The sequence below is a fragment of the Pollicipes pollicipes genome, unplaced genomic scaffold (assembly GCF_011947565.3).
Source record: "Pollicipes pollicipes isolate AB1234 unplaced genomic scaffold, Ppol_2.1 Scaffold_2555;HRSCAF=2994_pilon_pilon_pilon, whole genome shotgun sequence".
NCBI classification, from domain to species: domain Eukaryota; kingdom Metazoa; phylum Arthropoda; class Thecostraca; order Pollicipedomorpha; family Pollicipedidae; genus Pollicipes; species Pollicipes pollicipes.
This window is the reverse complement of record NW_023596136.1, coordinates 4,559,877-4,586,091: the sequence shown is the minus strand read 5'-3', so window position 1 is coordinate 4,586,091 and position 26,215 is coordinate 4,559,877. Positions and strand designations below refer to the sequence as shown.

The window sequence follows — 26,215 nt, the reverse complement described above, 5'->3', positions numbered from 1 at the left end:
CTATGACCTACGAGCACAGCGTACTGTGGATGGGAGGTACAGGTCAGGCCCTAGGAACCGCGCACAACGGGTTTGGTTTGGTATAAGAAGTGTGTGGCGGACGTAATCGCATGATGGCCTTCGGGCGTCGCATCAGGGATCGAATAAGTACGGGTGTGTGACGGACGTAATCGCATGATGGTCTGCGGGCGTCGCATCAGGGATCTAATAAGTGCGGGTGTGTGGCGGACGTAATCGTATGATGGTCTGTGGGCGTCGCATCAGGGATCTAATAAGTGCGGGTGTGTGGCGGACGTAATCGCATGATGGTCTGTGGGCGTCGCATCAGGGATCTAATAAGTGCGGGTGTGTGGCGGACGTCATGGCATGATGGTCTGCGGGCGCCACATCAGGGATCTTATAAGTGCGGGTGTGTGGCGGACGTAATGGCATGATGGCCTGCGGGGCGTCGCATCAGGGATCTAATAAGTGCGGGTGTGAGGCGGACGTAATAGCATGATGGTCTGTGGGCGTCACATCAAGGATCTAATAAGTGCGGGTGTGTGGCGGACGTAATGGCATGATGGTCTGTGGGCGTCGCATCAGGGATCTAATAAGTGCGGGTGTGTGGCGGACGTAATGGCATGATGGTCTGTGGGCGTCGCATCAGGGATCCAATATGTGCGGGTGTGTGGCGGACGTAATCGCATGATGGTCTGCGGGCGTCGCATCAGGGATCTAATAAGTGCGGGTGTGTGGCGGACGCAATCGCATGATGGTCTGTGGGGGTCGCATCGGCGATCTAACTTCAAATCCCATACGCACCACCTCGGGCATGCTTAAGCATTTGCGGTTCCCGAGCAAAAAACCCGGTTCTAATTTCGACTGCGTTATGGCCCCTGAGCACCGCTGACGATCCATAAAGGGGCACGCGGCGACGTCAAGCTCGATTTTTTTGCAAAATTATGTTGGGTTGCGGCAGAGTATGGCCGGGCTCATCCAGGACGGCGACCCCACGGTGGCGACACCACCAAGCTCGACATGTTCCTGGTGGGACAGGAAAAAAGTATGAAAGAAAGAGGCGCATGATACAAGGAGGCTCAGCCGTGGCCCTCAGATGGCAAAGTGACAATGACTGGATGAATGAATGACTCATTTCGTGCATTTCTTCAACTTCGTTTTTCAGCCCGGCTGGTCCTGTAAATTCCTCAGGAGTATCGTGCCTGTTGATGTGTTTCGCGTTTTTCAAAAGAATCTGTTTTCGAAGCGGATTTCGGGCTCCATCTTTGCTATTCCCATGCAGTCTTCAGCAAAACATTGCCGCACGTTGTTCCTGTAGATCTACGCTGCATGATATCTGCGAATATGCCGATTGTGTAATGGCTGGTTATGGACTTTGGCTTGAATGAATTTCACTCGGCTCTTACTATTTCCACGCTGATGATGGCAGCCGTCACGAGTCTCAAATCACAAGAAACTCGATATTGCGTCAGAGACACGGAATAGTCATCGCTTATTGCGTTCGCACTGCATCCTGTCCGATATCGCTGTAGAACATGACGGGATGACATCGGACGTGAGCATGGACTCCCGAAACACGTGGATGCACAGAGGCCTTTTTAATCGTGCTCAAAACGCAAAAGCATACTTTCACCTGTCGTTGGGGACAAGAGCGTGCAATGATGCATGCACGGTAGCTCCACATTTTCTCGATCGAGACTATCAATTTTCGTTCTCATACTTGGCACTTCCGACTTTCCTGTGAGTGAGTCTTGTGTCATGGTGAGACGTAAAATGTGTGCACATATTGAAGTCCCGGTAAGCACAAATCTATCAAACCGGTCAGCAACATCACTCATGAAGGACACCGGAACATGGAGACACACTGGCATTCGTAAGTGTCTGGTTTGTTCAGCCGAGACTAAAATGCGCCCAGATGTACGGTTTTGCTCTCGAAGCAGGCTCTGGCGGAAGCCTCGACATGCCGGTCGGTGACATTCTGTTACACTTCAGTTCACAACCTGACACACCAGAACGTCTCGTGGCACTAGACGAGTCTCACAAGCCTGGATGCGCCTCGAGACTTTGGACGAGTCTCACGATCTTCAGCACGATTCTGACCTTGGACGTACATAGCAACCGGGCTTCGGGCCGGACAGATGTCTGCCATACCCAGGCTTTCGACTGTTCGTAGCGACACACAGGAACGGGCGTGACTTCGAGTGTGGCGCGCGGCGTGCTCAGGCCGGCCGGAAGTGACACTGCCGCACGTGTCCGGTCATATCCCGCAGCGGAAGCAGGGCGCCGCAGCCGCGGCGCGCGTACTCGCAGTGCACCGGTCGGCGGGCGCACGTGGTCTCGTGGTGGCTCTTCTCGCGCAGCGGCACCAGCTCGTCGCAGCCCTGCAGAGCAGGACGTGACGTCCCGTCAGTGAGGCCCCGGGCGCGTTCACGCCGACGCCACGACACCGTCAGTGTGGCCCCGAGCGCTCTCACGCCGACACCATGACACCGTCAGTGCAGCCCCGAGCGCTCTCACGCCGACACCACGACACCGTCAGTGTAGCCCCGAGCGCTCTCACGCCGACACCATGACACCGTCAGTGCAGCCCCGAGCGCTCTCACGCCGACACCACGACACCGTCAGTGCAGCCCCGAGCGCTCTCACGCCGACACCATGACACTGTCAGTGTAGCCCCGAGCGCTCTCACGCCGACACCATGACACCGTCAGTGCAGCCCCGAGCGCTCTCACGCCGACACCACGACACCGTCAGTGCAGCCCCGAGCGCTCTCACGCCGACACCTCACACTAGAGATTTGCGGCGTGGAGAGACGACAGCAGACGCAGACCTCACATACAGAGCGACAGCACATATGACAGACACAGCCGAGTGGTCATAAAGGACATCGTTTGATCGGAGACCCTGATCGGTCATTGTGTCCTTCAGGAGCCTCGAACGCGTGGTGAAGCAGCGCTTATACCACCAAGTCCTGGTGAACAAATAAGTTTCTATTCAAATAATTTCAATGGACGTTTGGTAGTCATGCTACGTTGGTAAATTTGTATCATCTGCCACTCAACGCTGCGCCCGTGGCATACTTCTATACAAGAAACAGCGCTGGACTGTGGTCCTCGATAACTACATGTAGCTGTGCGGAAGGAACGATAAGCAAGCGAGCGCCCTTCCGGGTGTCCACGCAGCCCATCAGCATATAGCCGGGGAAAATTACTGGTTGGAAGCAATGACATGCCGCAAGATGGAGTGTAGAATTTCTTTACGTTTGTAATGTTCCGATTGCCTCCTGGAACATGGGTCTCGTACCTCGTAACAACTGATCAATCAGTCCTTGCGAAAAACGGCTTCATTCTAGGAACTAATATCAGCCTGCATCAGCATGGAGCTGCAGTCTGTTATTGCCATTGGCGTTCACTTTTATGACTTACATGCATCCCATTTGCTGAAATGCGTACTCACTGCAAAGACAGTCACGTCGCAAAGGTTTATTTGGTGCTCTGGCGTGTTCATAAGACTTGCGAACCCGATGCCCCCAAAAAGGTGATTAAGTCTAATTTGTTAAGTGAACCTGTGAGAAACATTATGCACACTATGCATACTAAGACAGTGGTATTAACCTTATTCCTGGGAGGAAAACCAGGAAAAACCTTTATCTCCATTTTCCTGTTTTCTCTGCGAGGATTTAGGCTATTACTCCTGTCTTATCTATGGTCGCGTCGTCAATAAACGGCCATGAACTAATTGGTATTGTTTCAGAAAGGTGCGGGGAGAAGTGATTCCAATATGGCAACGAAGAAGTACACAAGAAAACAACGTGTGAAAATCGATCACAAGTGAGTAGAAAAAAGTGTGCAGGAACCGGTGGTTGGGAAGGAATCGAGTCAAAGAATGAGGTTAGCTTGAAAAACCGCTTGGAATCCAGATATGCATTACTAAGGCACCAAACATAGCGAAGACAGTAGTTTTAGCCTCATGCCTCGAAAAACTAGGAGAATGTAGAAATAGATTATTTTAGTACATATATATATATATATATATATATATATATATATATATATATATATATATATATATATATACATATATATATATATATATATATATATATACATATTACATATTAATTATGTCATATATTTAAGTTAGGTTAAATCTAATTACACCTCTATTCTCCTGGTTTTTCCGAGGGATAAGGCTAATACTACTGTCTTATCTATGTGACTAATGTTCCTCGCTAATGCAGCTGAATAACCTACACCAAACATAGCAAATGAGCCAATATTGCGAGACATCGGTCTCTGTTTCATACTCAGTTTGGTACCCATGCGTCTGCATTTGAGCCTTGGTCTTTACATCATTATATTCAATCCGAGCACGTTTGATACTTTGGTCTTTATTGCCAGTCAAGGCACGCTTTTCCATGATGTGCTCTTTACAGTGATTGTTCCGCATTTGCATGGGGTTTTGCACTGTAATAGCCATCTTAAAGATCATTGGCTGCAGTGCACAGCCCTACCCTTGTTAACACGCAAAATCCTTTGATTTCTGAACTACATGCCCCCAAAGATTAGCAGACTATTTCGTGCCGACTATTTCAAGGTTACCCGGGTGTCAACGACGCCATAATAATGCCAGTGAAATTCTATCATTTCACGATCCACGCGTTCAAGGTAAAAAAGTAATTGTCGATTCTTTCGTATATTGCGTTCGTGAACACGACTCCAAGATATAACGGCCGTCAGTTGGCTATCAACCAACGTTGTGCAAGGTATGCAAAATTCCACCACGAATTGCGCGGGAGAGACTAAGCGGACAACCAAACCTGTTGACAGCCCCATTCGCCGAGCCCATAACGCCAACCGACATAAAAACTCCACCAATTGATGCCGCTTGGTTGATAACCTACCCAGATGGTTACAAAGCATGGTGACCCTGGTTCAGGCCAAAGTTCACCAAAAAAGGAAAATAGGTTGCAGACAACCCCATGCTCCGAGCATATGGGACCGATTAACATGGAACCTTCACCGAACGATGCGCTATGGTCGAAACCCCATTCTTTCCTGAAAATGGTGATCTTCAGTCCGATCAAAGGTTTCCGAAAACGTCCAAACCACAAAATCTGGCTGAAGGCAACCCCACGCACCGATCAGCATGAAATCTTCACCTGGGGCGCGATGAGGTATCGACTACGGCGCATCGATTGGCGAAGGTTTCATACTGGTCGGTCCCATAAGCTCGGAGCATGGGGTTGTCTGGAGCTAATTTTGGTGGCTTTGATCGGGTTTGGTAACCTTTGACCCGACCCAAAGTCACTATGTTCGGAAAGGAAAAGGTTATCGACTTAGGGGCATAAAACGGTAAGATTTGATGTTGATCGGTGCCATGGACTCGGAGCACGAGGTTGTCAACAGGCTTGGTCGCCGTTCAGTTCCTTCCGAATAACACTTGTTTGTTCTTCATAACGCAAGAGGGCAGATATTCTCCCTTGATATCACGGAAATAGGACCTTCAGTCGATCGCTATTTCGCGATGGTTGGGCCTCGGGTCGCCACCGCACTTAGAGGGAGGTCACCAAGACCGCCAACCGTCCGCACGACTCGCTTCACTTTTAAGCCCGCTACTCTCCCTCATCTATAGTCTGAAGGTCTTGGGATCAGGCAGAGCAAGCGTGACACGTGCGCTCAGTCGCCCTATTGAGCACGATGAGGCATCTAACATTCTGCCAACAGAACCAAAACGTTGTTTTCCATGCTTAAATGAAGTGGATTACACTGACGTTACTGCGTATCTTGTTATCAATAAAAGAAGCGCTGCAAGCTACACGTATGCAGCAAGACATGGTGAGAGTGATTCGTGCTCAGCTTGCGGTGGTGGCCCGGCGGGCACGCTGGCGGCCAGCGTCGTTTGTCCCAGTGAGCCTGTTTTAGACCAGAATGCCGGCAATGCACCAGCTGTCGGGCCACACACGCCATTTGAAAACACCGACCTATCACGTGCACGGTCCGTCAGCGATGACAAATGGCGTGACAAACAAAACGCCGGTGCTCCAAGGACCCGGCGAATGCGGGTCACACATTTGGCGCCATGAACGTCCGCTCCACGCTGCCCCAAGAGCGTGCCCACACGTGCGCCGCCTGGCCAATGCTGACGGGACGACCCCCGTGAGAAGGCTCGGGAGGGGGGAGGGGGGAGGGGGGGCACGAGGCTCATCTCCTCAGACGAGACGGAGTGTGTGTCTAGACCGGACTCGCAGACAGGCGGCGTCGCTCCCCTTAGAGCCGGCAACATCCGAGGGTTATATCGGAGCTGCTTGCCAATTCTCGGTCGTATCGCCGCTGCTGGCGCTTCTGAAAACAAACTGGCGCCATGGGAGTACAGCACGGTAGCCCTGGGACTGGCACATGACGCAGCGCTGGCCGCTGGCCGTGCCGCGGAAGGGACCTGGCGGGCGCGTGGGGAGCACAGACCACAGCCGCACCAGCACCGCGGAGCTGTCGAGTCGTGACTCAGCGTTAAAGCCCACTGGAAACGGCTGTAAAGTGGTAAAGAGAGCCGTTCGTCTGAGCCGGCGACAAGTATGCGCTCATATACGTGTCTCCTCACTCGCACGTTGCTGCTTCGTAGACGTAGTCAGGGATCCCGTTCCAAGAGCAAAAACTGTGCTACCAGGCAGCCATGGCGTGGTGGTTAGTCCTCAAGGTGAATGACCACTTCATCCAAGTCCGTGGCGTTCTGGTTTAATCATGCAATAGGTCACACTGGGCCGTGACATTTCGTCTGATTCTATGTAATTTCTCCAGCCACGGCATTTCGTCTGATTCAAAGTAATTTCTCAAACTCCCCGCGCTGCCCTGCAGGGAATTAGGCCGGTGACACTTAGCAGCCAATGTAGTTGGCTGAGTTTAGCATGACCTTTCCGAAAGGTCATAACAAAAAGTTGGCATGAAGCGGACGATCGCTCGGGACGAAGCTCACGGACTAACAGATGGCGACAGGTTTTCCCAGAGAAGACGCTGCCAAGATTGCTTGGTAACGACGTCAACGCGACGACCATGTCCATAAACCCATGCTATGCTTACCTTCGGCGCGTAGACGCATGGAAACTTGATGAGAGTGCTGATCTTCTCCATCATAAGATTGGTCTGATTGGCGACCAGCTGCTTACACAACGGACAAATGCCCTTAACCTTGGGTCGGCATTTCTGGCAGATAACGTGTCCTTTCTTGCACTGGTGTATGGGTGGCCTCATGTACTCGTGGCACACAGGACATTCGAACAGCTGGATGAGTCTCTGGTAGTCCACCGCTCCGTCCGAGACAGGCTCCTTTGCCAGCACGCCGTTCTTGGACATCCCGAATTCCCTGGACACCGGGCCACGTGACGCCCCGCACACTAACGTGGACCACCTTGCCAGGGCAGAGCAGCGGCCGCGGCTGGTCTAACTGATGACTTGCAGCGTGGTCACATCCGCCGAGACCTGCAACAGAACAGGTCGTCCACTAGTTATTGTGACGAAGCCCTTTCTTTGCCGTGCGCAGAAACTGTGGATTGTCTGTAAGGCCGAGTTTTACCTAAAGTCGTTTCTGGTTTGCGCTGCCCGTGGTGACCAACCATTGGGGCGTGTGCACACCCATCATGATGTAAATACAATTTCCTAGATAGAGCCGGGGTCATTTTGATCATGTCTGACTTAAATTTTGGATTGGCTTGATAGCCGAGAATAAAGCCTCGTTCAGCCAGCATCACAAATCCACGCATCGGACACCGAGCCTTCGTCATTATCACAAATAATGTACCAGACACCTTGAGTCACATCCACTTGCCCCACAAAAAGGGAAACTAGTGTGTCGGTTGTGCAAGTGAAAAGCTTTGTACTTCCTAATGGAGCATTAACCTTGCGGGGAAGGTCGCATTCCACTCAGGTCTCAAACGAATGTTTTACGCTCGAAGATACTGAAGCAAGCATCAGATATGATGAGACAAGTTCGCTTATAATTATCGGTATACTAGTGAAGTGGAAAAGACCGCTCTAGACATCTCAATTTAATGTTCAGTAGCTACGCTCAATGCGCCATGGCTTGGTTACGTCATTGTACTTTGCACAACATTGGTTGAGAGTGAAGTGACGGCCGTTACGTCTGGGAATTGCGTCCACCAACGCCCTTTATGAGTGCCTCGACAGTTATATTTGTTATGGCCTTGATCGCCGCATGGGTTAAGGAGTGGCAGGATTTGAATGACGTTATTTTGACGTCATGAATGCCAAGGTGAGTTTGAAATACTCTCCGTTATGCCTTTCACCATTTTTGCGTGCATGTAGGTCAAAAACTAGATTGGCTGAAGTCTTCAGAAGGGCGGGATTGTGAACAACACTGAAAGGTCCTGAAGATGGCTATTTCAGTTCAAATCCCATATAAATGTGCAGTACTACCTTTAGCAAACCAGTTGCGATAACCTACTTTAAATTTGTAGCCATGAACGACATTCATATGCCAATGTATACTGGCGTGACGCTCGAATGCTCAGCTCTAATATCCACCTCATGCCCAGGGTTCAGCTGCCGCAGCTGCAGCTGTGACGCACGCCCTGTCATCCCGTCATTCTTGTAGCATTCAATGGAATACCGATCATCACCTGGACACATCTGGCCTCCCCTCGTTAACAGTCGATCCGTTCCCAATCGATTATCGGATTACAAAAATGTGCAGTCGACTATACCTCCGCGTCCTTTCCGGAACTGCCACTGAAACCTACTAAATCGCTGGAACCGCTATGGAAGCCTACTAGAGCATAACCCTGGAACCGAAGTTAAAACCTACTACATCACATCGTCGTCGAAAGACGAAGCAAGTCGCCAAGGCGGTCAAAGTCCTCCCAACGGATCTGCTTAATGCCTTAAGAAGCTTTCTGCAACGCATGGAACTCCTGCAGACTTCTAAAACAGTTTTCCCTCGAACTAGGGAATGACTGAGTGGCAACGTGCGCAGACAACAAAGATTCCCTTGTTGTTCTCTATCGATTACTACACATGTATGGTAATGCGTCTGTCGTAGCAACAGAATCAGAAAGGAAATGCATATGCCGGTGTTGTCGATGATAACAAGTAACTGAATAGACAGCACAATAGTAATAGCCTTATTCTTCGGAGAAAAAGCAGGAGAATGGAGGCATAGATGCGTTGACATTTCGGCGACATGTCTATATCGGACGGATAGCAAAAGTTATTTAGTCAGGGTGTCATGCTTGTACACAACGACACCCGGATATCGTTCATAGCTGAAAGTCCAAATGTCATGGCTATGTGCACGCTTGTTCAGCCCACTGGAGGGAAGAGAAAGGTTCGGTGCGATATTGGTACAGCCTCGTCACGACCACGCCTTTATTTCAACTTGAGTGGTGGATGCTTAAATACTGCCAAAACAAAGCAGATATGCAGTAACAGTTTCGTGCTTTCCAACGGATATCAGTTTATCGCGAATAACAGCATCAAGATATTGCATTCTTGTGTTCGTCAGTAAAGCCCTATTGTCATCAACAACGCAATATAGTATTACTAGTGTTTCCTGTACATATCAAATGTTAAGATGTGCATTAATCATGTTTGTCATCTGCTCAGCTGGCCTCTCTATTGGTCCTAAAATTAAAATACTTCCTTCATTTCATCCCAGACTAGTCCCGGAAAAGGGGGAAAGAGATCATTGCTTTACCAGCGCGCCTCAGATGAAGAGCTGTTGACTAGAATCATCAGCGACCAAAACTTCCATAACATTGGACGTAACTTCTAAGACAGAGCACTTTAATACAGTGATTCAGATGCCTGTATGCCGTGCAACAGGACATGTTGCGACATTTCCAAAGATGTATGACAACTTAAAATACTTTCTACATGTTTATTTGTGCCAAATGAGGTACCAGTCTGCTTAAATGTCTTTCTGACAATGATGGGATGACGTGGTTTCACTGGAAATCGGCAACCAATAAAAAGGACCTGGTTTGCTGAGCAGAAGACCGTTCCACCGGCGTCCGTTCGATACCAGCCACCGGCGCACGCTGCGGTGGCGCACGAGCCGTCCGGGGGCGGCGGGCTGCGGGCAGCGGCGCTGGCTCCTGTCCAGCGGGGCACCAAGGCCAGCTTCGGGGCCGACGCCGGGTCCGTCCGGGCCGCCGATCATCCGATCACGAGCGGCGCCTGCCGTGGCCATCGCCGCGCCCGCCAGCCGACCACCGCCAGGACAGCGCGTACTGCGGCACACATAGCTTGTCTGCCAGGCTCGGTGGCTACAGCCATGAGGTGTTCACGGTACCGCGGGTACTTCCGGCTTTGACATCATGCACGCTTGTAGGACAGTTCGGGTTACGTAAATAAAAACAAGCTGTCACTTGAAAAAATCCGCAGTGGACTGCAACGCATCAGAACAGACCAATGGCATCGAATGACACCGAACGACCCAGCTGAAGACCTGGCGATGAGCCGAATCGAACGATGCAGCCGTTCACTATACGCTGCACTATGAATAACTTGGGGGGGGGGGGCGGGGGAGGGGCAGCCACGGCCTCGAGCTGTACTAACAAACAGGACTTTGAGCGGCACGCGGCAAGTGCCGCACGGACAAAGGACTACAGATGGGGATAACGGTGCAGTGATGTTCTGTATAACGTCACTGATGCCCTGCCCAATGCTGCCCGACTGGCCGAGGGTGGCTGAATGCATGATGTTCTGTCCAATGCTGCCCGACTGGCCGAGGATGACTGAATACATAATGTTCTGTCCAATGCTGCCCGACTGGCCGAGGGTGACTGAATACATGATGTCCTGCCCAATGCTACCCGACTGGCTGAGGGTGACTGGATACATGATGTCCTGCCCAATGCTGCCCGACTGGCTGAGGGTGACTGGATGCAATTGTCAGCTTACGTCTGGAATGGAGTTGACGCAAAGCGGCCCGATCTGAAGAGTATACCTGATAAAATCTCATCAGCCTCTGCATAACGGCTCTCCAATGCAATTTTTCTTCACAATATCGCCGGATTATGTTTCCATGCCATGTGCGGCAGCCATCGCGGACGTTCCGCCGAAAGCCCCACAGAAGGTCGTGTTCTGATCTGCTGCAGTCTCAGGCCTTTCTCCAATATGCTGCAGTCTCCGGAGGTCTTGTTCCGGCCTGTTGCGGTCTCCGGAGGTCTTACTCCGGCCTGTTAAGGTCTCCGGAGGTCTTGCTCTGATCTTTTGCTGTCTCTGCAGGTCCTGCTCTGATCTGTTGCTGTCTCTGCAGGTCTTGCTCTGATCTGTTGCTGTCTATGCAGGTTTTGCTCTGACTTGTGAACTGTAGTTTTACTCTCTTCTTCTTCCTTGAGCATAAGCTCGGCTATGATGCACGAGTTAGCAGCTTCAAGCGTCCATTGGACTTGCTTAAGATCAAATTTGACCCCTGCCTGCATTCACATGGCGGCGCTGATTGGCCAGCCACGTGCCCCAGCCGAGATGGTCCAGGTCAGCCCCGGAGCGCCCCGGCTGGAGCACACCGGCTGAGAGAGTCGCGGTCAGCCCCGGAGCGCCCTGGCTGGAGCACACCGGCTGAGATGCTCCAGGTCAGCCCTGGAGGGCCCTGGTTGGAGCACACCCGCTGAGAGCCGCGGTCAGCTCCAAAGCGCCCCGGCTGAATGTAATTCGGTGGAAGCCGCGAAGTTTGTTACGAGATCGGACAGGTTGAAGCCTGACATTGATCTCGGGAGTTCATAACAATTAACTGATGTACAAATCATGCGCATGTTTATCATACCGTTTACATACTCTTTGACCGCATGGCCGTGGTGTAGGCGAAGGCCGTCATCAGTTATAGTCTCGTATTTGATTTTCCCACTGCCACTGATGTGCGCGTACTGTCTTTCACATTCACATGTCTTTTAGCGTGGGACGAAGTAACCTGATAATCGCATTGGCGTGGTGGGCTGTGATAAACGCATGCATGCATGCATACAAACAGTACGCGATATGCATGCATACATTATGTTTACATGTGTACGACATAGTATTCACACATGCATACGCACGCACATATATCTACATGAATGCATGAATACCTGCATACATACTTACGAACACACCCACGAACATACATGCATACATACAAACATACATACGTACATACACACATACATACACACACGCGCACATGTAAATTCTCAAGCTCTCAAGCCGCGAGTCAGATCGAGGTTATTATGTCAGGACAATGAATTACATATTTTGGGGAAAAGTTTTCGGGTAAATCCTCTGCAATTGCCTCTGCCTCTTTGCAATTTAGGCAATCGATTTTAGTCCCTCGCATTACGCGTTTTGTGGAAATCTTCAACAAGGCTCATTCCATTTGTGGATAAACACACAGTCCGCGGAAGTATATATAATCCTTGAGTGGGATACCGCACAACCCTGACACGCAGAATGCTGGACGTATCTACAACACAGGGACTGCTACATAAGCCCTACCGTAGTGCCGAGTGACATCTCATCCCGGCGGCCCATCCATCGGCAATTACACATGCAGTCACCATGGTTATTGGCAGCTTAAGCTGCGGACATCGATCATGATAGCGATTATTCATGCAAATGCGATATCAGGAAGCCACGCGACCGCGCTTATCTCTGCAGCCGGGTGCTATATAGAGACGGAAGAAGGCAGCGGCGGCGGCCACTCCGAATGGGCGCGGTAGCGTGGCATGCATGCATGCATGCATGCGTAACATGGTGCCTGGGCATCATGTGTGGGTATCGTATTTGGGCGTAAATGCCGCGCTGTGTGAACAGTGACGGCCTTCTGCAATTTAGCAACGTGCATGCAAACTCATTGCACTTCGGTTTATGAAAGATCTGAGGGAGGCAGTTTTTGAGGTTGACCGCCGTGGTTTCGGCAATTGTGGTTTTTAAGAAAAGACGTTTTTTAGGGACACCGCATGGCGATCCCCGGCCGGCGAGGGCGGCGGGCAGCAACCGACAATTCTGGGGCCCGCGCGGCGGGCCGATACTGTTCCATCGACGGAGCCATCCATCATAAATATATGCTCAAAACACATGAACTTGCACACAGTTGTGCTCAGAATTAATCCAGGGTTCACTCCTGGATTCATTCTGAGCGCAAAGTGCCTTTTCTGTCACCGAAAAAATTAAGAACCTTTTGAAATGTCACCTGGGGTCTAATCTTTCAGAAACCGTTGCAATATATTCCGAAATGCAACAAACCACAAAAAGCAAAGGCGGGTTAAATACAATGCGGCATAACCATGAGCATTGTTGTTTCGGGAGTTAATTTGCACTTAAGTTTTATATGCTGGCCATCAAACACTGGATGAAGGATCAGACTACCCTAACATAGCCATCAGATAAAAGCATACTTAACATAACCAGCCTAAATGCGTGTAGTTTCTTATTCAATTGGGGGGGGGGGGGGGGGGCGAGAGGGGAGGTGGTATTGCACCTCCTAACCAGAGATGCAGTTTCCTATTTTAACCATCATCTGTGTCCGTTATTTTTTCCTTATTATAATTTCGGGGTTCAACCCAAAAACCTGTTCTTGAGGAACTAAGCCCCTGCTGCCAGTTGCATAAAATTGCGCCAAATCTGAGGAGAAAACTGTTTGAAGTGAATTCCGGAGGAAGGCTCAGCAATTTTTCTTCTGGCACCCTCTCCCTTCCCCTTCCATCCCTAACCCCTACGCATTTTACGAAACTGCAACCCTTTGGCCCTACATTTACCGATGACATGGTTCTACAAGCACCTGAAACAATATCAGGTCATTATTGTATAATATCGATTTCGCGAGGTCATCTTATAATCAGCTGAAAGCGTTGGCGACCTCCATTATCTTGGCATGATGGCCTGTGCAGAAGTCGCACTTTCTAATATCATCCCAATTATTAAGAGCAAAACCCACATAACATTGGTATCAACAGATGCAAACGACATTTTTTGAACACCTCTAGCATCTTCATCTGGCTTTATATGCGATATGACAACTCAAAATGTTTTATCTAAGCCCTATCCACCGATCAGTGCACGAAGTCTGAGGCGCAACGGGGAATGTGAGGCCTACAACAGCGATGTTCAGTCTCCTACCTCACAGCCGTTGCTCCTCTCATCAGCAGGAAGCCCCGGATGAATCCGTGACATGCGTCGCTCCAACGACCTCCGTTTGCTTCTGAAGCCACAGCTCAGGCATCCACAAACAACAATCCTAGATCGGCAGGGCATTTTAACGCCATTACCTTAAAAGCTGACGATTAGCTACTTTCTCCTTGCCATTTAGCTTCTCACGACAGGAACGCAACCAACAGCAGCCCACAGCCTTGCGCTGAACCCAACGCATCACCGTGTGGCGAGCAATCAAGCCCACCTGTCTCAAATGGCGCGACGCTTTAAAACGCCACGTTGCAAACTGATCACGTTCGTCGCAAGATGCCGCTGCCAGCCGCCTTGGGTCGGCCACGATTCGGGTGCGGCTAGAGTCTTTCAATTTCCTCGGGCCTCAAGAGCATTTTGATACGTTTGTGAACATATCAAACCAGCTGATATCAATGAGAAGATTTGACAATGGCTCAAATCTGGCGCACTATTGACGCATTTCCGGCGTAAATAGTGGATTAGCGTGCTCGCGTTGAATGTGTATAGGGGCCTTCGCATTTTTGTCATAGCCAGGCCGCTGAAGAGCACGCAAATAACGACTAACGAGTAGTCAGGTTGGCTTGAACTATTCCTCAATTGTAACGGCAAACTATTTGTGCTCTCAGAAGATGATTGAACCTGCGTCATGCACAGTGATATCTAAGTAACTCTGTCCGACTTGTGCTTTTAATGTTCAGTTTGGTTTGTATATGGTCGGGTCAATCTCACTGTGACTCTGATATGAGAGGGAGATCTCCATTCCCATTTGTGTAACTACTGGCGGGATAGAGAAGGGATCTCGAATTTTCAGTTGTCATTTTGTCTGTGCCAAGTTACACAGGGATGCATGCTAGTCATGTTTTCCCTTTCAAAACATTATTGACATGTCATCTCGTCCCCTCTATAATTTAGCTGCCACCTGGCATTTTCTTAAAGCATGCCATTGGTGCATACGCTTACTTTTGTCAATATCACATGATTCCACCACATACTCTGCATCAAAGGGTAGGCTTCAAAATGATCTGGTTGGCTCTGAGATGTAACTTGCCGGTTTGACGATGGTACTCGCTATTTTTGTGAAGTGGGAACGGCTGTCCTTAAAAAGCATAAACACAATTTTGAACTACTTATGCCCAGGCAATCTTAAGAAATAAGCCGTTTATACACCCTCAAATTTCCATTAACTTTAGAAACTACTGTATGCATCCAATGCCACTTCCAAAGAACTAGGTCAGTGCTAGGTTTGAGCTGTAAAAACAAGTGTAACTAACATCATGATGAGCTAGTATTTTTAAAGGGCCGAGATTCCTTTGCTGTGAAAAAAAGATCGTTCTGGTAAGTGATGCCTGGTCTGAGGTAATTCTAAAACTGTTTTGCCTCTGCTCTAAGCATGTGTTATGACTTTTTGCTGTGGCAGCCATGTGCTGTAATTGACGTGGCGTTAATATCGATCAGATATTTGCAACTGCTGATCATTCCACCCCACGGCTTTCAACAATAGGAAACATCCCGTTGATATATGGTGCCTTTTATGACCTTATCACAGTTATAAGGCCTCACATGCCATCTGCATGCAAGACCTGTTGGCCTTTTGCATTGGGTAAAGAGTGAATGATGCCAGGGAATAGGACATATCATATCATTCATTATGACACATAAACAGGGTATCAAGGGAAGACAGCAAGCATATGAAGGTCTTCAGATGCTGCCACCCAGAGTTATTCCAGATATACCTCAAGGCTGGACCATTCCTCACAAAAATCCGCTGTGCGCTCCTGGTCACTTCACAGAAACGAGGAATTGAACTAGCTATTTTGAAACTGTTTACCTCCCTGCTCTGTGCATTTTTTCTCTGCTCTGTACATATGCAAAGGCCCGCTGAAGCACGGCACTGGCAATGAACCAACTGTTTTGTATTTGAATCGAAAAAGAATTGAAAAATAAAACAAAAGAAAAGAAAAAGAAAAAAGAGCATACATGTTTAGAAGCTATGCTGTGGTTTGGGGCAGTTTGTGATCTCGTGAGCTTCCAAAGGTCGGCGTGCGTCTAGTCGCAGGACTATGACCACCAAGTGCACCGCTGGCCTGTCTGGTTCTGGCCGGCCTAGTTCGACGAGGGTCAGCGGTAGCTGTCCTGTCCTGTTTCACTAACGCCGCACGGTGGGCCCACCGAGCTGGCGTAGCTGGTGGCTGGCTGCCGCCCGCTGCTGGCTGCAACGCCAGCTGGCTGCCGCCCCCACCGCCGTTGCCACCTGCCCGACCGGTTGCTGCCCGTCGCCCCGGTAGCGACGCCGCTGCCGCTGCTGCTTGGTGAACGGCGGCCGAAGGGCCTACGAGGTGTGCCAGTACCTGCAGCGCGACCATCTCAATATGCTGCAGGCGCAGCTCGACTCGGAGTGCGCTGGCGTCTGCACACGCCCCGGCTGGCGAGCTATCGCTGCCCAGTGTCTTCTTTCCGTTCATCGAGTGCCGCACATCCACTCCGCGGCTCAGTATCACGACGCGGCTGGCAAAAGCGCTGGTGCGGACAGTATCGTGATGTGTGGCGTGGACGGCGTGGTGACTCATCACACCCGCCAGTACGGACTGTTGCTTGCGCGCCCGAAGCAAGCGGACTGCTGCATGAACGACCACATGACTACCCATAATGAATGAGTGACTGACTGGCCCTTCCTTGCCGTGTGATCGTAAGTGATGGCGTTGGAATGTGCTCCAGACAGTTTGGTGTAATAGTATCTCCCAAAAATGTTCCTCACACAACTTGTGTTCTGGGATTATCAAGCAATGTATGCGGACACTTACACTCTGCTGAGCTGTGTGGATCGGCATACCCATGGATTAGGTAAAAGGTTGGTATCTCACATTGCTTAGTGTGTTGGTAGACAGGAGCTCAGGAACAAGGGTGGGTGGGAGAGAGAGAGAAAGAGTAGGGACCAGTGCGTCTCAGCCCCGATTTTAAGGACATGAAGCATTGCTGCCATGGACGCTGACTGCAAATAAATAACCAAGAAGGGCTGCCCGACCCCCAGCCAGGGAGAATTCGGTAGCACATTTCAGTAGGTTTGATCTTTACCGTTTGACGGAGGGTGCTGTACTGCAGTCGCACGGTGCGAATGAGCTTGGCTCAGTCATCACCGGTGGCTGCGTAGCTGTGCGGAGGCACAGTTTGGGGTTGTGTAGCTGATTCTCGCAACCGCTGGCCAATTGCGGCAGCGTTCGTCCGCGACGCCCTGACATTGTTTTCGGATCTAGTGGTGACCAGGCCCGATGCCTGATTGAACGGCTTTGCATACTGAGATACATACATAATACTGAGATACTGAGACATATACATACTGAGATACATACATTTGCATGCATAACACGATTAATTATGAATGCTATTCACACGCATGCCAAGTATTTTTGCCTGTGATTATGGCCATACTCGAGCATCTTTTATGGTTTCTAGCGTCCACGGAGCCGTCCCATGGCCTGGATTCAGTACAGTGTTCTGCAACTACTGATTTGTTTCACCAAAACACTTGCTCCCATGTAAACGTGTGACTTTACAATACATCGTACTTTTAAGATACAATTGGTTTCATGTGAGCTGGAGGAGTTTGGGATGCGGTCAACAGTCATGCCACCGCATCAGCACCTCTTTTTTAAAGATTTAATCCGAACCTTTTGAATGGATGGATCGATCCTGATCCCTACCATCCAATTTCGCAATTCCATGTTAACGGCAGAATTCGATGGCAGAAAGTTCAACGTGCTGCCATGTGCGGCACAGTCCGTCCCGCTCTGTAACGTCACTTGACCTTTCGCGTGCCCGCTGTCACCGGCCGTAGGCCATACCCGCCATACCCGTCAATGTGAAATAGCGGCTGCCGAAACTGACTCGAACCCAACCCGCCACGCGTAGGTGAACCAGAAGCCAGGCACTCTAATGAACTGAGCCATCGGGATGGACTAAGTGACACAAGGATGGACTAAGTGACACAAGGTCAGTTACACTATTTAATCTTCAGGATGCAGTTTAGCACATCCACCTTTGTATCATTCTCGCACCTTACGACAAAATGAAATTTCCAGTCTTATTGCAAAGCAGGTGTGTCATTTCCTATTCAGTTGAAGGGGAGAGACTTTGTTTCCCAACTTTGGCATAGCCCCCCCCCCCCCCCCCCAATTTGAGGAGAGGCTGAGCAAGATCTGTAGAGTAACCCATTTATTGGAATCTGTTGAGGGTAGGCGGTGTTGTTTTTCAGTGTTCAGCCTCCCTCCCCCCCCCCCCCCAACTGAGCAGGGATAGTCTTCCAGGACTACGCCCGTGTTGTAGGCAGAGCATCTTGCATTATGGCAGCCTGTGAAGAAATTCAGCGACATTCTGACAATCTTCATTCTGTCTTTTCAATTAACTGCAAGACAAAAAGATTGGTGATAATTTGCACATAGTTTCCAAACTCCAAGTTGCAACAGTACCTGGTTGACAAACTGAGAAGGCTCATTTTCAGTTGACAAAGCCATTGGTAAATTAAGCATATTTATTGAATATCAAAGCTAATCCTTACACCAACCCTGACAAGGACTGTAACTGAAAACCACCTGCTCATGCGCTGTGATCCAACCTGTCAGATCTGTTAGGTTAAGTGGTCTTTACACATTTGGTCTTAACGCAGCACTTAACTTTACTCAGGAACTGAATACACCGGAACGGTGGTAGAGTCCTGTTTCTTGTTTTCAGTATCTGTATCACACATGCATCTAACAAGCCCAAACTTAGTGGTGTCCAAAAAGAGAGCTGCAACACTCAGGGGCGGACACAGTGACTCCTTTTAATAGATAATTAGCCGACAAGTCTGGCCCAACCACTCAAGATCAATAAAAATGTGCACACATATTCACTCACACATTTACCTCATTTATTCCTCGTACAATTTTGTACCTACAAACCACAAAAGACACTGTCGTTTCAATGTTAAACAGCCCTGTCGGAAGGTCGCTCTAGACGTGAGTTAAAGCTTAGGTGTTTCAAACGGGGAGCAGCATGACTGCGCACGAGCAATTTCAACCACTTCTGATCATCAACCACGGTCTGATCAACCTCTCCTGCTGCGTTCATCGATTCTAAACATGTTACGAATACGACAGATAAATCGATGATAAGTCTATGAGCCTTCTAGCGCATATCAACCATGGTTTTATCCAAGGCTGTCTAACGGTTTTATCCGTGTCATGAAGCAATTGCGTCAGTAATACGCTAAAACTGAACAAATATCAAGTTCTTCTTGTGGTGGCATTCTTTTTTATGTTGTCTTAAGCAAAACTTATGAATGCTCTTGAGAGGTGAGAAAATGAAAAACGTTTAGCCGCACCCCCACGATTCTTACGGCCAGTAATAAACCTAGTTATTTGGTACTTTATACTGTTAAGTGTGTGAATTGAATTTTATCTGAAAATAAGTGAAAACACTGATCTGAGAGTCATTGGAAAAGCAGTGTCACTACTGATCTGTGACGTTAGCACTGATATAAAAGAGTTCGCAGTACGTTTTGAGCACCTACTTAAAATTATTCGGGTTAAAGCTGCTCTTTTTGGCAGCATTTGATGGCTCAACTTGCTCATACAGCGAAGCGTCAACGTTTCGACATGGGCTCACGCTGCAAGCGTTAGCGCGCGGACCAATACTTAGCTTTGAGTTTCGTGGAGCTGGGATAATCTGTCGTAATGTGGTCTTGTCTGTTGAAATTTGTTTTCATTTTCGCAGTTTTGCCACCAGTTGGTTCACAAAACTGTCAGTTGTTGTCACCGATCATATCCGATGAGTCAGAAGCCTTTTAACCCCTGATTAGGCCATGAAGACGCGTGTGAAAGTTTCTTGTCATCACAAGACATTGTCCTGTATATATCGGCATGTAAAGCTGAAAAGGCGTTAATTTCAGGGACATTTGACATTTGACTTGACCTAATGGGCCAATTTTTAACCAAGGGACAACCGGTTTATTACCAATCACGAGATTTCGTGCAGACCAATCCTCCTCATTTTTTTCCCACGAGGCTCCATCCATTTTAGTTTAGAAACGGCGGTGGGTTGTTCGTCACGCCCCCCCCCCCGTCCTCCCCAAATTATCCGTGTTAATAAAGACGGCGGATTAGGGAAGGAGTCATGATATGGTTTTCAGTTCTGTCAAAAGTGTGTCGCCGTCCGCTAAGCAATGACAGACATAACCAAGGACGGTAGCACAGCCCCACTAACGCCCTGGACCAGACCAGATATTGACAGACTGATGGCCTCCAGCAATAACCTGCTGACACTGACGGCTCGCGTAATGTGTCTACATCATTGCTTCATCGCTCATAGAGATGGGCCTCCCACAAATGCTGAACAATTTATTGTTCGGGAGGTTGTGGTACGTTTCCGATTCATTTGGCATCCCCTTTTGCTAAGTTTGCTGAGATGCAGTAATCCGGCAGCTTTGGTCCCAACCCTGGCACAATGAGAGGCGAGCGCGACATCGCGGTACATCCATTGTGAAAGTGCTTTGGGCAAAGATGATGCGCATAAGTCGACATATGTCATGAGTGTAGGATTTGTTGAAAGTTGGGAAGCGCTCACTGTGATCTTCCTCGTTCAACACGTTTTGGATAAGAAAACTTGACAGGCCTAGTTTCCTTCTCATATTACGTATGTGATACAAAAATTGGCGTCTTCGCCGTCTGCTGAGTAAAGGTCGTGGCAACGTGGTATTGTTTGTACATCGCGTTCTGTTTACAGAGCAAAGCTGAGAGAAGCTTCGAAAGATCATTCGGCACCTGCGACGTACTTTCTGCCAAATCAAGAGAAGCAAACATGCCCAAGGGCTTACACCGCGCAATTAACACGCGCTCGGGTGGGGGGCCAAATTGACCCCCCGAGATTTTTCCAGAATGGTTTCCGAACGGCGCGGTGTAGCCGTGCCAAACTTTGCATAGCTGTGGACAGTTGGGTAGCGGATTGTTTGGCATTAACACTTAAGATATACCTTGTAAGGTCGCTGACCTATGACAGGTCAAAGTCGGGCCATGGTTTTAGCGAAGCCAGCTTCTAGGGAATCCTTCAATCTGATCCAACAACGGAGTGTTAGACGAAGCCATGCATCTCTAAGATGCTTTCTTAGGCAACATAACAGTGGAATGAGCAAATTACACTGACATAAGGTCAGGTATGAAGGTCACACCAAGGTCAAAACCAACCTGTTTTGTTACTCCAGGGCTTGCTGTATGGGATAGTATTTGGTGCTCATTTCGAATTTACTGATAGCAGGAGCCGCATTATACATCTTCCATGGACGAGGTCAAAATAGGCCATTGACCTAAAATGTCCCAGGTCAACATTTTGCTTTAGGAGCATAGTGCCTGGCGTAATATTTGTCGCTTAGTCAAATGCAAAACTCAAAGCAATCTTGCATGATTTTGGTCACCTTGACCTTCAAAAAGTCAAACAAGGGCCCTGACCTTGAAAGGGCATGTGACTTTTTGCTCAGAAACGGTTGTCTAGGTTCTAGACAGGTTGTCTAGACAGGTTGTCTAGGTTCTGTGGGCACTTTGGAGACCGCCTGAAACTTGAACTTGCTTGACCTTTTTGATCCGAAGGTCATCACCTAGGAGCTTGAAACTTTGACCTAAGTGAGTTTACGTACAGGTCAATACACTCTGTAAATTTGGTGTCTCTAGCTAGCTTAGTTTCCGAGATCTCAGGGGGGGAGGTAAAATTGACCCTCACTTCCACCCGAGCAAAGGGTTTCTAGCCGGCCACCCGGGCGGGTGTTAACATATGGTTCCCAGTGGACTGTGGATGGTGAGGAAGTCTGGAATCAGGAAATCCTTAAACTTGAGCAGGATGCCAGACCAGCAGGACCGTGATCGAGGTCTGTAGAAGAAGGAGAAATATAGAACAATGAGTAAACAGTAAAATGTTGCATGCAGCGATCCATTTTGTGGCATTAAACATGTTGGCAATTATATAATTTGTCCACCCCCTTGCGGATGTGGCATCACTCCACCCAAATGAAAAGCGATTTCAGGAAACTGCCCAAGTTTGAGGGAAAGTGGGCCAAATCCAGGGAGAAACCCGTTTGTTTGCGAGTTTTGGGGTAAGCTTCAACTTTACCACCGTGAATCCCCCCCCCCCCCCCTCCTCTTCCCCGTCCCCAAACTCATTCTGCGAAACTACACCCCTGCCTTATCTTCAAGTTATACAATTTTATTTCTAAAAATTATGCTGTATGCATATCATTAGTTGGTATTGACCAAGTGCAAACCCACAGGAGACGACCATTTACCGACTCATCACAGCATTACAGCAATGCCGACATAAACGGGTCTTTGGACGAAACCGACACACGACGACCAGTTACCAACCCATTCCAGCATCACAGAAATTTCCATATAGACGCATCGTAGGACGAAATTGGCGCACAAAGATGGGCATCGGTCGATCTATGTCATCAGCTGTTCAAGGAGATCAGATGCCGATCTAAGAACAGTTTTTATGTGGTATACGGACGAGATCATATTGCTAGTCACGGTTGGAAGGATTATCAGCTATCCATGAGCAAGCTACGAACCCAACCATGGGCAACCACTCGTCTCTCACCCAATGTTATCCTCACTTTCTGCATTGTTTATTTTCTTGTCATGTGGCAAAAAGATGCCAAGGATGGTCGGCATTCTGTGTATACCCTTGCTGAAGACACTTGGCGTATAAATCCATCATTAAAAGTACGGTTTTGTAATCTCCAAATCTCATTGCTGGATACATGCGCTGCCGTTTTTGAACCTGCCGGCCGACGAGGCACCGACCCGCAGAGCTTTTGATGGATATTGTTGATGGCATTGTGGTATTGGTGGGCATTTTACACATAGAATTAGCACACTTTTCTTTTCTAAGTCACAGTTTGATATCACATGGACGAGCAATGGTTTGTAATAAATGCCAGAAGAAAAGAAGCCATATGTCCGCACACGAATTATAAAGCAGAGGAATAACATTTTATTGTACAGTTTTCAGTGCATGGGTTCCCCATTCCTATGTCCAACTTTTGTCGAATGCACGCCTCCACTGGCGAGAATATTGTTAGAACAATCTGAAACAAATGCCCTGGCCGCCAGCCCATTAAAATCAGCTTCCTCAGCCAGATACATTATGCCGATTATGCTGGAGTTTGACGCACGGACAGCGCGCCCTCAAGGATTTTTGGAATCCATGAACAATCAGTATTCCAATATAGCCTCCACGATGGAGCATACATGGAACGGATAGGGGTCCCATATTTAATCACACTGTTGACAGTAGAAAGGAGGAACAATCGCGCAACATTAGAAACAGAGCTCTTTATCAAGCCTCTGCAACTATCCTCTCATAATTCTGCATACTTATGCACTGCGAATCTGCGTACCCCATTTCAAATAGGCGCAATATAATTCGTAGCATGTTCCATAGGGCTCAAACAATTCACCAAGTAGGGAAAAGGAAAGCAAGAGCATAAACAGCATATGGGCTTAGCAGTGTGGCAATGCATGTTCTCCTCGACACCTAGATAGAATGATGGAAGAGATAAAAAAAATTGTGGAGCGCGTGGGGAGATGGGTGGTAGAAAACCGGTACACGCCCTGTCGGGCGCGAATTCTTAAAACTACCTTTCGTAGTTGAAGACTTGCTTTGGAGAATTCAAACATATCCTTTAAAATCAAAACTGTGCGTATGCGTAGCTTGGAAGAGCTACAGTAAGCCTCCGGTAAAATCCGCTATCTCAAAACTTACGTGCCGGGGGAGGGTAATAGACGTCATTTGTGCAAGTGTGGGTTTCGAGGAGTTTGCACGCAAAGAACGCGCTTTACGAAATTAAGTGTATTCCGTGTAAAAATCGTGGGAGGGACGTAGTCCACGTCGGAGAGTCCATGCGTCCTCATTGGGTTGAGATAAAATGAATGCCTGCGAGAAGCTTAAAACACTGCCAGAGTCAGTAGAGCGTAGAGCGTAAAAGCAGCGTTTTAAGGTAGAGCGTACCCCTTTCGACGGCCATTTTTTGACAAAACATGCTCAGATTGAAATCCAGAATGGCACGGACCCTATGCTCCTATTATAGCTCAAAGTCATCTACAGAGCAGAGCCATTCAGACAGGAAAGTAAGTGAATTCGTTCTGATAAGAGGTCGGCAAACAGACCTTTATGTACAGCGTTCACTATGCCCGATTACGCAAATGTTATTAGTACGTTGATGTGTGATGCTACTAGCTTAAAATCGTTTACATGTGTAAGTGATGCCTGACGCGAGAGGCGTGATGCCTGTTTTATTGAAATCGTTTCCACGCCTAGTTGATGCGTGGTGCGCGATGCCTGGTTCTTGAAATCGCTTCCATGTAGTGATGATTCGTTAACCTGTCTGATGTTGAGGATGATCTTTTAATGTTTAATTAATGTTCACTGAATGGTGCGTGATGGCTGTCTGCCTGAATTCACACGCATGTAGACGTATTCTTCTCGTACTTTGATTCTTAGTTGGATACAAACTGTATCGTAGTGATGACTGGTAATTGTTCCTTGTTTAATCCCCCGAATGTTGGTGACCTACACACTGTGGCTCACCGCTTAAAAAAACTGAAAAATTGAATAGGATCGGAAGCCAATTTTAATGTGGTACGGTTATTTGTGTTGATAAAGGCATGTAGTCGAAACATCAATGCACGTATCTCTCCATTCGCCGGGTTATTCTACGAGGAATAAGGCTATTAATGCTGTATGATTTATACGCACAATATTGCTCGCAAATGCGCCAACGACTTACAAACATAACCAACCCTGACTTGCGCATAAAACCCTGTGTGCGATGCACTTTCGCTCCCCAGCACTACGCATGCTCATCACAAGTCCCGATGGATTACCAGATCATATTTTTTTAGTTGTTCCAGAGGTCCCATGCCACTCCCCTGAAGGACAACGTCCCACCTTCGGGACACATTTCTAAAATATGCTCTGGTGACCTTTCAGGACCCGTCACACCCTCTGATGACCCTTCAGGACCCGTCACATGTTATGGTGACCCTTCAGGACCCGTCAAATGCAACCAATATGCCAAGGGGAGAAAATATATGAGGCACGTGATGCCCAGGATAGCCGGCATCAGGTCCTTTGGTTTACAGGAGCCCCCAGATTATCGAAATCAGATCCAAATAGGCGCATTGGGAACACATGGAAACACAGAAAGCTCCACCAGTCTAAGGGCAGGTCTCGATTGGGAGGACCATATGCCAGATGAAGCCAAAGGGTTTCATTCGATTTTGCATACATGAGAGGTCCCTTCGAGCGAAAGAGCGAATCAGCGGAAAACTGGATGGCATATAGGAAAGGAAGCTCAGATATGCCCAGGGAGACCTTTCACCTGCTATCTCCTCTTATAAAAGGTAGGTGGAGCTGCCCTTACGTCTGAGTGAGTGTCCGATGCCCCAGGTGCGACCCACGCCGCCGCAGCCGACGACGCGCGAGCTCGGTGAGCCCGCAGAACCAGCGTGCCGGGCCTCTTACCTGCCTCGCGCAGCGGGCACCAACGCGGCACCTCCCCGGCGGCGTCGGCGGGCGAGCTCGGTGGGCCTGCGGAACCAGCGTGCCGGGCCTCTTACCTGCTTCGCGCAGCGGACGCCACCGCGTCGCCTCCCCGGCGGCGTCGGCGGACGAGCTCGGTGGGCCCGCGGTACCAGCGTGCCGGGCCTCTCACCTGCCTCGTGCAGCGGGCGCCACCGCGACCCCCCCTTGGCGGCGTCGGCTGGCGACTGGCGCTGGTCCGAGCGACCGCCGCTGATCAGGCGCGCATGCCCACTGCCCTCGGCGCCGCGTCGGCCGGTCCCGCCGCGCAGACCGCCCGGGCAGCGGCGGTTCCAGCTGACGCTCCGTCGGCTGCCGGTTCCAGCCCCCGACCGCTCGCCGCTGGGGGCGTCTCTTCTCCGCTAGTTCGCCATATCTTCCCATCGTCGGAAATCACAACTGAACAAATCATTGTTGTTGTTCAGTGATGCTCTTATCCCTGCATTATGACCCCTGTTCATGCT

General features: G+C 49.2%; 1 protein-coding gene across 3 annotated transcripts; it reads right to left on the bottom strand.

Moving 5' to 3' along the window:
* Positions 1–1,325: 1,325 nt before the first annotated feature.
* On the bottom strand, positions 1,326–25,964 carry LOC119106907 (putative E3 ubiquitin-protein ligase sinah). Of its 3 annotated transcripts, none has more exons than XM_037230258.1 (3): positions 25,885–25,964; positions 7,077–7,475; positions 1,326–2,381 (listed from the first exon to the last, which is right to left on the bottom strand). In XM_037230258.1, exons 2-3 carry the CDS (start codon positions 7,347–7,349, stop codon positions 2,220–2,222), a joined length of 435 nt encoding a protein of 144 aa, XP_037086153.1. In that variant the 5' UTR covers positions 7,350–7,475; positions 25,885–25,964; the 3' UTR covers positions 1,326–2,219. The 3 variants fall into 3 exon arrangements, with proteins under 3 accessions (XP_037086153.1, XP_037086160.1, XP_037086168.1); XM_037230265.1 differs by lacking the exon at positions 25,885–25,964 and adding an exon at positions 25,695–25,712; XM_037230273.1 differs by lacking the exon at positions 25,885–25,964 and adding an exon at positions 9,987–10,068.
* Positions 25,965–26,215: the final 251 nt, after the last annotated feature.

Excerpts from the sequence above, each read along its gene's own strand:
- LOC119106907 (XM_037230258.1), bottom strand. The coding sequence starts at position 7,349 with ATGTCCAAGAACGGCGTGCTGGCAAAGGAGCCTGTCTCGGACGGAGCG. Across the intron at positions 2,382-7,076 it reads CATGCGTCTACGCGCCGAAG|GGCTGCGACGAGCTGGTGCC; the intron begins GTAAGCATAGCA and ends CCTGCTCTGCAG.